General features: G+C 50.2%; 1 protein-coding gene across 5 annotated transcripts in view; it reads right to left on the bottom strand.

Annotated features, from left to right (window-relative positions):
• Positions 1-15,040, bottom strand: part of PAX5 (paired box 5) — a 115,071-nt gene that overhangs the window by 27,422 nt on the left and 72,609 nt on the right. For 3 of the 5 annotated variants that reach the window (NM_204424.2, XM_015280784.4, XM_025144636.3), the window contains exon 8: positions 1,632-1,733. The exons of the other annotated variants lie outside the window; for them this stretch is intronic. In NM_204424.2, the coding sequence (NP_989755.1) occupies positions 1,632-1,733 (102 nt within the window). The remainder of the gene's footprint in view (positions 1-1,631; positions 1,734-15,040) is intronic. 5 annotated transcript variants of the gene reach the window in all.

Genomic DNA, 15,040 nt, shown 5'->3' with positions numbered 1-15,040 from the left:
AAAAGGTAAAACAAATGCACACAGGCTTGGCCATGGCAACGTGTCTATTTCAGAACAACCACGGATGTTCTGTGACCGCAGCCCTGGTCTGACAGCTGCCTCTGGGTCAGCCCTCGGGCTGTGATGCTCTCCCCAGCCAGGCTCTGAGGCTGGCCCTGCGAATGACAAAGAGGCAAAGAAGAATTGGGAAGGCGTTTGGGATGCTAGTTAGCAAATTCTCACTTAAATGAGAAAGCAAACCTGAAGAAATTGCAGCTGACCTTCACACTAGCTGGAGCAGAAGGTTGTTATTAAAGGAATCAGCGAGAGGAACAGTGCAGTTATTCAATGTAACGGGTCACAGAGGCCTATGTGTAGTTAAAAATAAAATCTATTACCAGGAGGACTGGCTCAGATGACTGTACATCACCGAACCCCCTCTGGGCTTCCTTGCGCTGAGCTCTGCCATGACCATCACCATCTCAGCTCTCTGTGTCCTGCTCCAGCAGGTGTGCACAAACAGCTGGCAACCACGGACACAGCCTTACAAGAAATGAAGAACTTTGCAAAGATTATATTTTGTGAGCAAAAATTACTTCAGCTTAACCTCTGATCTAGCTTCCATGACCAGCACGAGTAAGGTGGCTGTTTCTTTTTCTTAATTGCTCAGAGATCTGCTGGAACACATTTTACAGAATGCATTCCGCTTGGGACAAAAAGTACTAATCCCAAAATAGCCAAGACAATAAATAACTGCCATTAACTACTTCTTGCTTGCTGAGAGTGTTGCTTTCCGAATCACCACCTCCTGGAGCCATGTGACTACGTATGAAATTCCACTTTGGGGGATTTTCTCCGACGACTGTCTGACCTTGCTGACTCCAAAGTGACCTTAAAGGCTTGGAAAGCAACAGGTAGGGGAAAGAAGGAAAACCTCCAAGTCACCATTCATTTTCAAACCATACAATACTGAGACAGGGGAGGTTTAGGTTGGATATTAGGAGGAAGTTTTTCACCCAGAGGGTGGTGATGCACTGGAAGAGGTTGCCCAAGGAGGCTGTGGATGCCCCATCCCTGCAGGCATTCAAGGCCAGGCTGGATGTGGCTCTGGGCAGCCTGGTCTGGTGGTTGGCGACCCTGCACATAGCAGGGGGTTGAAACCAGATGGTCACTGTGGTCCTTTTCAACCCAGGCCATTCTATGATTCTGTGATTTGGGCCCAGATTCATGAATTTTAACATGTAAGTTTGGGGCTTGCAATGCTTCTTTCCCCTGTGGACAGAAATGTCTGTCGTGCCCAGATTAAAGGCAGCAGAGCCTGGGGGATATATCCTATTGTTTCCTCCAGGATGAAGTGAGGGCACTGATTTCCAGCAGCACTGGACCTCCTGTGCTCGGACAGGAGCGAGCCCATGCAGACTCCCTAGCACCAGGCGTTGACCGGCTGCTTGCTGCCAGCACCCAAATGTCACCATCCTGCACAGAGCTGTTTGCACATCCTCAGCCAGTAAGTACCAAGTGAGCACTGCCTATGTGACACATAGGCACGCCAAGCTCCTCCAGGCCCAGGAGCCTGAGCGCTCAGCTCCCACCAACGCCACGCTGCCCTCTGCATTGCCACCTTTCCACCCCCCTTCATTTTGCAGACTCACCAGGCACCATTCCTGTCAGCGCAGGGGCAGAATAGCTGCCCTGTCCAGCAGGGGGGACGTGCGGTGGGTATCCTGGGAGGGTTGTGCTTGCCAGCTCGCGACCTGGGGAATCAAACCAACAAATCACCACGTGAGCATCACTGCTGGCAGACGTGCTTCTACGCTGCCCCGACTGCTGCAAAGACAGCCGCCTGTTTGTCAGAGCAGCTCTGCAAGTGTCAGCAAGGAGCTGCTAGCTCGGCGGAGAGAGGAGAAATGATTCTGCTTCCTCTATCAGCTGCCATCATGCTGTGGCGACGTGAAAGCTTGAAAGGGGAAGAGCAGATCCCTGCAGGGAGAAGAAGCCCTGTTCGGAACCCCAGCTGCTCTCCTTCCATTCCCAGGTTTCTCCAGAGTTCAGCTTTGAAAAGTCAGAAAGAACAAAAATGTGAAATAATGCTGATTTTAACGGCACTCCCCCAGAAAACTCTCCAGCAAATTGCACTGTGTGGGCTGATGGATTGCAGAGATCTAAATAGGTGATAAGGGCGTACTTCCGATCTTCTGCTGAGGTCACTCAGGGAAACACAAACACACGCACACTGAGATGCGAAGCAGTGTCCAAAACGTGGCTGTTGTCCCAGCAAAACAGCAGTCACGTTCACAGCCTGATGCATTAGGGCCCGCACAGGTGTCCCACACCAGCAAGGCTGCAGAAAGCAGGCTATGGGCTGTCCCCCACCTCACCATACCCCTCATCCAGAGTGCTGGGGTGCCCTCGCTTCAAACCCGGCTCCATGCAAAGCTGCACACAGCCCTTGGGCCCGCAGCTGTGGGTACTTCACCAAAGGCATCGAGGAAGCAATGGCTGCACCCTGCCAAGGCAGCATCTCCCACAGTGTGCAGATCCCAGCCGGCTTCCTGCTCCAAGGCATAGGATTGCAGGAAAATCTACAGCTTGCTGTATTGAAATGACATCATGAGCCCACCGGGAGAAAGGGACGCTTCTGTGAATCGTACCAGGAAGGATCCATTGCAGGCAGCCCCTCCTCGGAGAGGACATTCTGAAGCTCCTGCGTGGCCTCCTTGTGGACTGCAAAGACACCTTTGGATATATCACCCATCCAAGGAAAACCGCCTTCGAAGAATAATCATACACATGCTAACATCTACCTTGGAACGCTATGGAAGGGCCTGCAGCTGCTGTCCTGTACTGGTGTGCATCACCTGAGAGCTTCATCTCCAGGCAGGGGAGGAAGAAGGGACCCTGTTCTGGGAGCAGCAAGGGTTTGTCCCCTGGTCTGCCTGGCTCAAATGTCACCAGGATGCTGCTGAGCCTAAAGTCATGCATGGAGGAGATCGCTCAGGCTGCAGCTTGCTTCAGTTTCACAGGCTGCCCAGAGAGGTTGTGGAGACTCCTTCTCTGGAGATGTTCAAGACCCGCCAGCAACCACTGCTACACTGCTGGCTGGAGACACCACCAGCATGCTTTTTTTTTTCCCCTCAAATGGAAAGTGAGACTGAAAGGAAAGAGCAGCAAAATGGACTCCGTATGCTTGGCCTAAACCAGGTCATTGATTAGCTGACAAACACTTGGTTACATTCTGCAGATAACTAACTGCTTCTGATCCTCCCAGCAAGGGAGGGAGTCCTGAAAGCCACGAAATTGCTCCATCCACATTATCCCTGAGGATGAATATTCCCTGAGGATGAATGTGCTGCACTCCGGGGTCCTACCTTGCTGGCTCTTGTGCCATTTCAGTACATAGGAGACCCTGCTGCCTCCTTCAGGCCTCCTCACTGGGCTCCTTCATGTCACTGGGGAGTACCCTGAAGTCCGTCTGCAATGTGGACTCCAACCCACCATATGCCAGGGATTCACTCACCCAGCCCTTCCACAAAGGCAAAATTCAACCACGCTGTTTGAGTAGGTGACAACTCTGCCCACGGTATGGGGGTCGGAACTCAACGGTCTTTAAGGTCCCTTCCAACCCAAGCCATTCTGTAATTCTATGATTCCGTAATTCCCAGGTCCCAAACAAGCTCCTTCTCATCCGTGTAGTCAACCCAGCAGTAATGTTTGAACAGAAAAGCATGAATACAGCATTCTCTGCACTCCACAGCCCTGGCCACAGTACCATACAAAGAACCACCCTCTGGAAATGCAAAGATGCAGACTAGAAGAGGACCACGTCTGGAGGTGATCCTGGCTCTTCCATCTCTTCAACAGGGAAAAAAAATCACCACTTCCTTAGCAGGCTGTCACAAGCCTGATGGATCAAAGTGCTGCAGCGTGCCAAGTAACGTGACATTGAGAAGACGTTCCCCAGCAAAGTATCTTGCGACAAGGAGCACGCTGGCCTAATCCAGCCTGTAAACGTGTCCATCTTGAGCTTGCTACAGGGATGAGAGGTTGCACGTCATTTTGAGGCTTATTCCTGCCGGAATTCATTCTACATTCCTCCGGAAAGTAAAATATAATGATGCTAAATAGCAACAATATCAAAGCGGCGCGGTGGGGCCGGGGGCTGCGGATGCATGTCAGAGTGCTCGGCCCTGCGCACAGAAGATACGCAACGAATGTCCGTCCTTCCATTCACTGCGAGCTGACAGCTTGCTCGCGCTGAGGGCGAATTATCATTCCCCGGAAAAAAGTGCAAATAAGTAATTTTCTTCCAGAAAAGGAATTATTTCGCAACTGGCAGCCGGAGAGGTCAGCAATACCCTCCCCAAGCAGGCATGGCAAGCAGCGCTTGGGCATGGGCAGGTCTGCGCTCCTGCACAAGGTAACGGCCTGGCAGCGTGCAGCAGATACGGCCTCCCTCATCCCCAAACCACAGCAGGAGGAAGGAGGGAGGGAGGGGTTCAGAAACATTCTTCATTTTACTTACCTTCTGTTAAAGAAAAGAGGTGAAGAGCATTTCCAACTGTGTCTTTGTACACTGCTGTGTGTAAATGTGAGTCCAATTAACTTCGCACTTAACTACTAATGAAATTATCTCATTTTGCTATCAGCTCAAGTCTCATCCATGGCAGTAATTAACCACTGGGGGTTGTCACTCCTAGACACATGACACAAGGACTTCCCCAAGCTCAGGTACTTCAAACCCTTGCAGAATTCATTACCCTGACAGTGTGAAAACCCTTCACTTTCAATACCACAGGGCACCAACGTGTTTTTTTTTTTTCCCTTTATCTAACTGATTGCCAGTAACAGTATGAAATAAATGAATGCACTGGAGAGGTAATTAATTACTGCAAAGGACACATTAGAAAATGCAGAGGGTTCAGGTGTTGGGGGTTAGCTCAGGAGCCCTTTTGCCAGTGCAATAGAACAGACCCTCTGCCATAGAGGACTTGTAATTTCTCTCCCCGAGAAGCCCCGCGGGCTGTCCAGGCATCATCTCCCACCCACTTATCCATGTTTGCAGCAGGCTGAGGTTGCCATCAGCTTGGGAACACAAAGACAGGGCAGCGCACTGGGTTCACGGAGCGGCCCCACCTCTCCAGAGACAGGTTCCAGCAGAGAATAGACAACCAATACAATAAGAACCAGCTTTCCCCATTTCGGTGACTTGCTCGTGCCACGGATGTCCTCACACAGTGCACACCTCACATCCTGCCCTGCTCTGCGCTGCTCCTCCACTGGAAACCAGCAGCAGGCAGGGTCCCAAGCAGGCAGGACACAGAGCAGGGAGCACAGAAGCCAAACTCCTTACCAAAACTGACTTCTTCTCTGAAATACCTCGCTCCCACTGCGACAAGCTCTTCCTTTGCCAAGTGCGGGTTTTGATACTACCACCCCTGTTGCTCCAGTCATCATTGTAAGGAGAACATTTTGACTGACCTCGCAACCCTGTCAGCAGGAAGAAGACCCCGAGGGACTCACAGAACCAGAGGCGTTCCTGTTGGAACAGACCTCCAAGGACCGCTGGCCCCAACCCATTGGGATGCATGTCACACGGGCAGGAGTGGCAGCAGGAGCAGAGCAGCACCTCAAGTGGAGATGGGCTCCTCTTGAGAAAAGAATCCAGCGTGATTGCATATGACACACTGCTCTGTACTCCACACAACACAGCACTTTCCGTCCTTACCATCTCCCAGCCTGGTTACAAGCCATAATGAAGGAGGTAGGAATGAATCCTCTTCTGTCCTCTCCCACACGTGCAATGAAATTACAAAACCCAGCTGTCCTCGGTGATTATTAAGAACTCAGTGCACCTATCACCAACACAGCTGACTTCCAAGGTCTGGAGGGGACTAAAACCGGGGCAGCAGCCTTGGACCTTCCTCCCCATCCACGTTCCCATCCCCATCCTCTGCCTTGCAGTCTCCTCTACCACGCTGAATGCAGAGAAGGCCTGCTCCATCCAGGGACACCAAGAGCACACAACAGCCTCTGCTCCATCCGGAGACACCAGGAGCACGCACCAGCCTTTGCTCCATCCTAAATGTGCTTCAGATTTTGCACCCCAGCAGTGCCCACAGTCTGGATATGGTCGTATCCAGATCCCGGTTACTCCAGGAAAGGATGTGCCCCCGGCACAAGACCTGGGCAAGCTGGAACACAGCTGTTAATGAATAACTTCCCTCCTGTGTTCATCGAGCTTTATTTGCAGACATCAAAACCACTGCAGCATGCTTACTGCTATGAGTTACCACTCCTGCACCTAATTAGAGGCAGATAAAACAGTGGTAACACACAGATCACCTGTAATGATTTTGCTGACTCGATTACTCTTCTGACAATTATCTCTGGCTGCCAAAACCTCACAGGAATGTCAAAGTCTACTTCCTACAAAGCAGGTAATGTCACAGGTGTGACCACGAAATCAATAATGAGGCATAGCTCTCGCAGAGGGCATCCAGGTCAGATGGAACAGCCCTTAAATTAAACATTGATAAGCAGAACACAATTATCCATCATGTTTAAGTGCCTGTGTGAAATTAGCAGCCAGGGAAAGGGAGCAGTGGGCAAAAGATTAGTGGAGGAGGTGTTGAAATCACACTGTCCACGGCGACTGTGGCTGCGAGGCTTTGCGATAGCATTACTGTAATCTGCTATCAAAGCCATAAAATTCAAATTAAGCACACTGCTCCGAAGCAGGGGTTGCAGATGTGGGCTTATTTCATTTCTCACCTGCAAGGAAGCCACAGATGTCTGTCTGTTGGAGTTCAGAGTTGCCCTTTGTAGCAGGTATCTCTGCTGCTCGGGACTGCCACAGACCTTGATGTGTGGGGAAAACATGCTCTGCTCAGTGCAGAACAAACAGGCACGGTGGTTGTGGACAGACTTATTGCTTCCTCACAGCAGGATCTGCAGCCTAAGGGTGCCGACACGTGCACCTCAGCACTGCCATCACGGAAAAGGAAGGAAAGGGAAGGGATGGGACATCTTCAAGATGGGAATGACCTCAGTGTGTAAAATGTAAGCTGCTGGGAGTAGACAGAAAAAGTGGCGCAGATCAAAACAAGGAGTGCGTACCGCTCTGGACTACTTGTATTTTGCTTACTGCTTTCAGCAGTATCAAACTTTCTTCAAATTTGAGGGTTTCATTTGGAAACAGACCTGAAGGAGAAGGGGAAAAAATATATATATATATTTTTGCAGGACAGGAAAATCCATTCCACGCAGTTCTCCCAGTTCTGCGTTAAGGAACACAGAGCCCACCAACTGCATCCACCTGAACTGCCACTCAGCTCTCGGAAGGCACATGGGACACCAATCCAGGGCTTGGTCTCTCCACCAGCGTAGAGGAGATGCATCTCCATAGCTTTGTAAATGGGGGGAGGCAGCTCACCCTGGCCTCCAGCCCCTCACCAGGAGCAGGGCAGGACCTGGTGGGCTGCTGGTGGGCATCGGTGCCCTCACCACATCCTGGAGGATGCTGGCGCCTGGGCAGAGCTTGCCGACCCTTCGTCGAGGGAACTGCTCAGCACACTGCAAAGCAAAGGCCATCCTGCCAGGCACTCAACGTGTCCAACGCTGGAGCTGATGGAGACGGAGAAACAAGTCCCAGAGCTGAGAATTGGTGTCATGATGTGGCAAAAAGGGGACAAACGCTTCCATGAACGCTGCCTGCGACAGGCACAGCTCCCTCTCTGCGCCTTCGTGTTGCAAACAATGAACAGGTGGGAATTAATGAAGCCATGCGAGGCAAGCCACGGCTTGTTTCTGGTTCTATGGCTCTCACTGCTTCAGAGGGAAAACTGACAAGGGAAGTGCAACCCAGAGGCATGTGCACGTGCATAAAGCTGTAGGCAGGACAGACACACAGACCTGCTTCCCCCCATCCATAGCACTGCTGCCAATTACACAGACCTGCAGTTCTCCCTGCTTCAAAAGGGACTCACTGTACGTGAAGTGCTCTGCCTGGCCTTCTGTGTTAGTTTGGGGATGACTTCGAGTGTTGCATTCAAAGGCAAAAAAAGCAACAAACATGTGTTTGCTTATCTAAGGGACCGGTTGAGCCTCCTCCTGTCAAAACGACGTGTAAAACAGCAGGAGAAAAGGGAAAAAAAACCCCACAAAGGAAAATGAAAGAGGCTTACCACCACCGCAGGGTCGAAAGCCTCCGAAACACCACTCCTTAAAAGTGTGGTTGGTTGTGCAGTGTAATTTACACTCAAAACAATCCCGCAGAAAATGCAAACGAAACCAAAACAACGGCAAGAACAGCAACTCCTCCTAAGTGCCAGTGTGAATTCCTCCGCGCTCCAGCTCCAGCCCCAGCCAGAACGGCCCTCACACACCTCACAGGCACTGCCAAATTAGCCGTGGCTTTTCTTTCATCCCATTATTTCTGAAATGCACTCCAGCCAGCGTGCTACACGCGATGAATGAAAGAACTGGGGGAATTAAGCCACGCAATGAAACAGCCTTCTGACGAATAAAGCTATGGAAATTTTAGGCTCCATTTACTTCTCAATCTAATTTTGCCCTCCAATGCACATTATGTCTGAAATGGGATCTCATGTGGTTTGATCAGTGATCTTAATGCACGCAGAAGCAACATATTCCCTTTATTGTTGTTTCCTTTCTGCAACACGGCAACGCTTCTAAATACGAATAGCACAGCCAGGCTCTGTGAGGCCACCTCCACGGCCATCCCTGTGCTTCTGGAGCGCTGCAAGGCAGCCACGAGTATCACAGCTAGGAGACTTGTGCTGCACGGGCTCCCCGCTCCTGCTGACAGATTCAGAGCTGGCAGTTCACAGCACTGCAAAAGCCACGACAGAGACAACCTCTTGCAAGAAGTTCAACGAAGATTTGGTTTTGTTTCTGTTACGGTGTTTGGTGTTTTATCTATGCTCGGAAGGTACCTTCTAGATTCTCTTTGCAACAAAACAACAAGAACAACAACAACAACAAAAGAGGCTGCTCGTGCAGCTCAGAAGGCCAATGGTATCCTGGGCTCCATCAGCAGAGAGGTGGCCAGCAGGGACAGGGAGGTGATTGTCCCCATCTACTCTGCCCTCGTGAGGCCCCATCTGCAGTACTGCGTCCAGGTCTGGAGCATCCAATACAAGAAAGACAGGGGGCTGTTGGAGAGGGTCCAGAGGAGGCCTCAAAGATGCTCCAGTACCAGACCTGGAGGTTGGTGGCCCTGCCTGTGGCAGAGGGGTTGGAACAAGGTGATCCTTGCAGTGCCTTCCAACCCAAGCCAGTCTATGATTCTATGATGTAGCCCTGGGCAGCTTGATCTGGTGGCAGGCAACCAGCCCACACCAGGGGACGGAACTGGGCGGGGGTTCAAGTTCCCTTCCAACCCAACCATTCTGTGATTCTATCCATCCAGAGAGCTTTGGGGAGCAATAAGAGCAGAATGGAGGAGATGGAAAGCAAGCCCCCAGGAGAGGCCCAGGAACTTTGCAAACCTGCCCTGGCACAGGTCTTGCCAGCTCCAAGCTGGGCTCTCAGCACTCTTCACTGACACCAGTACCAATGACAGAGTACATATCAGTTCTCAGCCTCTGAAGGCTGGGGCATTTTCCACCAGAAACCAGGCAGCAGCTTCCTGCACCTCACAGAAAACCTATTTACTCTAAATTTTGAAGTTGCAATTAAGGGTAACCACATTCCAAACTGACAACCAAGTCTGGAATTCCTAACGCTTCAACAAGGATGTTTTTAGCCTGGAATAAGAGGAAAACCTGAATTTTTATCTGGATTATGTCTGATAACAAATGTGAAGCTTTAGAAAGATACAGAAAACCAAATATCCCCATGTTTCCATCAAAATGTTTTTAATTTTCAAAACTGAAGCATTTTATTTTCTTTTGTTGGGGGAAAAAAGAAAAAAAAGCCCTGAAATAGGTAGACTAAATCACTTTAAGATCCAATTGCATTTTGCATGTGCACTGTGAAGCAGTTGGCCAAAGTTCATCCAGTTTTCCTTTCCTGATCTTTACAGTGCTGCACTTTGCTGATCTCCAGCACACGCAGAGCCCTAAACACAACTGCTAAAACAGCAACTTGGCTCTGTTGGCATCCTGTATCGTTGTGCATTTGTGCCTTTCCCAGCACAAGGTGCAACACTGAGCGTGGCTTCCCGGTGCTGTGGCAATAACAACCACAGCCAAAGCTGTTGGCTGCCTTCCTACAGACTCACTCAAGTGGCATAAAATGGCATAGATTCAGATGCTAAGAAGTAAATCTTCAACATGAGGGTGGTGAGGCACTGGAACAGGCTGCCCAGAGAAGTGATGGAGTCCCTGTCCCTGGAGGTGATGAAGTGGAGGTGTGGCACTGAGGGTCGCAGTGGTTGAGTGGGCATGGGGGGGTGGGTCGGTGGTTGGACTTGACAATCTCAGAGGTGTTTTCCAGTCTTGATTCTATGAGTTGAAGTGCTATTTGCTCGTGCCACTGGGGCAGAGGTTCATGCCCTGAACCAGGCAGGAAGCAGGCAAGGAGCCAGCCCTCCCAGCTAATGCACTGTGTGTTCTTCACCACACACTGACACTTCCCATTGTCCTTCACCAACAGCTGGGAATGAAAAAGCTTTGCATATTGACTGCAGGATCAGTCGTAAGAGGCAGCACTGTGTTACTCCAGCTTGGCTTACTTTTCACAACAACAACAGGTACGCGGTCTCAGCTAGGAGGATGACACCAACATCAATGAAATGCAGTTTGAGAACTGCAGCAACACGTCTTTCTGAGGGCTGTTTGCACATTTAAAACAGCTGATGGAACCTTGACGTCAGGTCACGATGACAAAGTCCTTTCCTGCCACGTGCATTTGGGATGGGAGCAGCCCACCCAAAGGCAGGAGCGCCCTCAGCCCACCCCAAGCTGGGTGACACGCTCAGGGTTTGCCACAACCCTCAGCCACCACCATCACTGTGTGAGCTCCCCTGGTTTGAATTTCCCCTCGCACAGCTGAGCAAGCAGCTGTGGGGGGAAGAAGCTGGGAAATGAAAGGAGGTGGGAGTCTGGGCAGATGAGGTCCCCGTTTCGTGGTGCCAGTCAGTGGGCTGGGATTTATAGCTGTATTAAATGGCATGACAGTCAGCCGTGATAAATCAGTTCCCCTTCTTTCCAAATCACAGACAATAAAAGCTTCGGCAGTGAAAGTCATTCATCATCATAAAGACTTGAGACATTTCTGCCATCAATTTCACTCACATCCTTAATACTCTTGAAGGGAAGTTGGTGGACTTTTAGGGAAAAAAGGCAGGGAGAGAAGAAAGGGAAAAATAATTAGAAGAAAACACGAAGAAAGATTGAACAGGAATAATTACAAAGGTCGAAGAAAGGAGACCCTTCAGGAAAGCTATTTGGATGATGGGGAGCAGAGCTGCCGTGTTCTCCACAGGGCACGTGTGATGCTGAACAAAGCCATGGGGCCTCCACACAGCCCCCGGGGTTCACACAGGGCAAGGAGGGAGCCAGTAAGCTTGAGAGGTGCTCAGAGCTGGGAGCTGGCTGTCCCATGTGCAGGGACAAACCCCTAGCATCCCCCTCGCTCGGCACCCCAGTCCCATGGCTGGGCAAGCAGATGGTGATTGCTCCCTGCAGCTTCACCACAGCACACAGGAACAGGTTTGTCATGGCACAGACAGGCATCAAGGGGCTGACTGTCCCCAGAGAAGGACGGAACAGGGAGAGGCTGTGTCCTGAAGGGGTGACCAAATACCTCCCCATCCTCCAGATCTGCCTTCCTGCACAGTGTCATTGAATGGGTCCCCCTGCCTAAAACAGCTTCGTAAGTGATAACGTGCCCCATGTGGATGCACCCAGGAGGCTTATGCACAGACATGATAGCCATTCCTGCAGTGCAATCCCCCCACCTGCAGAGGGACAGCTGCAAGCAGGAAAGAGGGGTGCTGCACAGCCCTGCCAGAGGTTTGCAGCCACCAGGAGCACCTGGGAGAGGGCGCAGCCACCGGGAAGCACAGGGCAGGGAAGGCTGTTAGATGACAGGTCAGACACTGGAAAGGGCTGCCCAGAGAGGTGGTGGAGTCAGCCTCCCTGAAGGTATTGAAGAGCCATAGAAATCTGACACTGAGGGACATGGCTGAGCGGGCATGGTGGGGGTGGACTGGTGGTTGGACTTGATGAGCTCAGTAGTCCCTTCCAGACTTAATGATTCTATGACTGCCTGTAACAGGCACCTTCCAGAAGAAAGCAAGGACATGACCACACAGTTTCTAAACCCTTAAGAGACATAACACACCAGATAATTCACTTTGCATTACTGCAAGGGGATAAGCAAGTCATCTTCTGCATTTCAGCTGCCACAAAAAGCTCCTCTGTATACCATGTGTTGGCAAGGTTGGATGGAACAGTGCAGCTGGGGGCGCTGCTGCAGGTGGGCTGAAGGGTTAATTTGCAAGAGCAGCTAGCTGAGGGAGATGGCACAGATCTGAGGAGCTCAGTGCAGACAAGGAAGGGCAGAGAGGGCACAGTGCAATAGTCCCCACTGCAGGGCATGGCCATCTCCTCAGCCACCACTGTTGGAGCAAACTGAAGTTCTGCATGACTCTACGTCATGCCTGAAGGCGTTGACAGGTCCACATCACTGCTGTTTCAGAGCAAAAGCAGTCTTCCACAACACACGCCAAGAGTGTAACAGAGCTACCTTACCCATTTTACAGAAGGATCCACTTACATGACCTTAAGAGCTTCTCCTATTAAAACTACCAAGTTGCACCAAGCAGCCTGTGACAGTGCATCCCCCCATCTGTTGACACAGAAATGAGCTCCTATACAACGGTGAAAAGCATGACTGGCTGTGAGGTACCGCTCCTACTTCTGCACACCCCTGCAAGACCTGATGTAATTCCTGCAGTCTTACACATCTCCACAGCAAGAGGCTGAAGTGTTTGCTTGCATCTCCCCACACACACTGTGGAAGGCAGCCTCAGCAATGCTGGGCTTGCCGCAAAGTCATTTCACAGCAGAACAAGCCTGGTTGCCCTGGGGCAGATAAAGCTTTGGGGATGCACACAGGCAGGAAGAAGAGATGTGCAGAGCAGCTCTTGCTGTGACCCCAGCAGTGCAGGCACCAGTAAGCAGAGCAGAGCAAAATTAGCGCACACAGATCCTCTGCTTTGCATGAAAAAAAAAACCTAGATTTACTGACAGAAGGAGTCTCACTCACAACCCTAGACATCCCATGGCCTCTGATTATTGCAGCTGCAGCAGCATGGATTCCCACCATGCTCCGAACCCTGTCCCATCCTGCAGCCTCAAGCCCCTGGTGGCCCCCAAGCATATTCACCTGGTGGGAAGTGAACAGGTTGGAACCCACAGAAAGAAGGCTTTCCGCTGAAGGCAGTGTAATCCACACACATCCCATCTTCAGAGGAACATTTATGGTGCATAAGTCATTTTCAGAAGTCAAAAGAAGGATAGCACCACTATATGATTGTGTTCACAGTTATTTAGATGATTGCAAAGAATACAAGGAAACAAACTCCAGAGAGGCTCCAGTACGTCTTTTATGCCCTTACTGAATTCACTTTTTGATCACAGTTTTGTGAAAATCCCAACTTAGTTGCCAAGCTCGTGGCAGCGGAGGCAGTCCCTGTTCCCTCCAATTCTCACAGGATTTCCACAAGTCATATTTCTGTTGGTAGATGTGCCTTTGTCATCAGCATGTCAAAAACGGGGCAACTGCATTGTGAAGAAACACCAGTGACATTTTCTTTTTGTACTTTTGCATTTTGCACTTTCTTCTTGCTTTCATTACAGTTCAATGCTTCTATGAGAAACGACATCAAAACTTCTTACATTTTCGGCATTATATAACATGAAGACAAAAAGAAAAAAGAGTCCATGAAAGAAAGAAATGCCTCAGATATGCCTGTAAAATCTTGTTTCAGAGGCAGCATGAGAGAAATCACAGCATCTTCACAGTGAAACAACTACAGACAAGCTATTTCAAGACCACTAAGGGGAAAATGACTTATTCTTCCTATTTTGCAACAGATGTTCCCCTTCTTCCAAGATGTGCCGCAGTGTCATTAAAATATCTGGATCCATTGTGTGAAAATAAGAAGAATACCCAATCACGGCCATGCAACAGGTGAGAAGAATTTCATACATGTCTGCCTATTATTGATGGCACAGCAAGACTGGAGGTCTCGTCAATTGCTGTCATCAGATAACTACCTTGTCCCACAGACATTGCCTAGGACTCTAGGCAATGCCATTCACTCTATTCATGTAACGTGTCTACACGTAGATGCCAACACATCACTCGACCCACTTGGAGATACCATTTTGGTGGATTGTACAGGAACAGTCAGATGTTTTACAATGCTTGCAGGTCCAAAAAAAGGAAAAAAAAAAGTTATTTAAGAAGTATTTATACTAAATTGATTGTTTTCTTTCTTTCTTCCTTCTTTCCTTCCTCCCTACCTTCCTTCCTCTCTTTCTCTCTTTCTCTTTTTCTTTTTTAATTTGGAGATATACAGCATTTCTCTGGCAGCAAAAAAAAACATGTGCATCAAATTGGGCACTGATGTACTAAAGCCTAATACAGCCAACCAGAGGGACCAGAGCAGGCCGGAGAATTGGACTTCATGACGATCAACAAGGCCAGGTGCAAGGTCCTGTACCTGGACTGCAGCAATCCCAAGCACAGATACAGGTTGGGCAGAGAATGGCTTGAGAGCAGCCCTGAGGAGAAGGGTTTGGTGGTGTTGGTTGATGAAAGTCCCAACGTGAGCCAGCAGTGTGCACCTGCAGCCCAAAAGGCCAACGATATCATGGCCTGCATCAAGAGAAGTGCGACCAGCAGGGTGAGGGAGGTGATGCTGCCCCACTGCTCTGCTCTTGTGAGGCCCCACTGGAGTTCTACGTCCAGTTCTGGAGGCTCAACACAAGAACATGGAGCTGTTGGAGCAGGTCCAGAGGAGAGCCATGAAGATGATCAGAGGGCTGGAGCACCTCTCCTATGAAAACAATCTGAGGGAGCTGGG

Source organism: Gallus gallus, chromosome Z, assembly GCF_016699485.2.
Source record: "Gallus gallus isolate bGalGal1 chromosome Z, bGalGal1.mat.broiler.GRCg7b, whole genome shotgun sequence".
NCBI lineage: Eukaryota > Metazoa > Chordata > Aves > Galliformes > Phasianidae > Gallus > Gallus gallus.
This window is presented reverse-complemented; position numbering and strand designations above follow the sequence as displayed.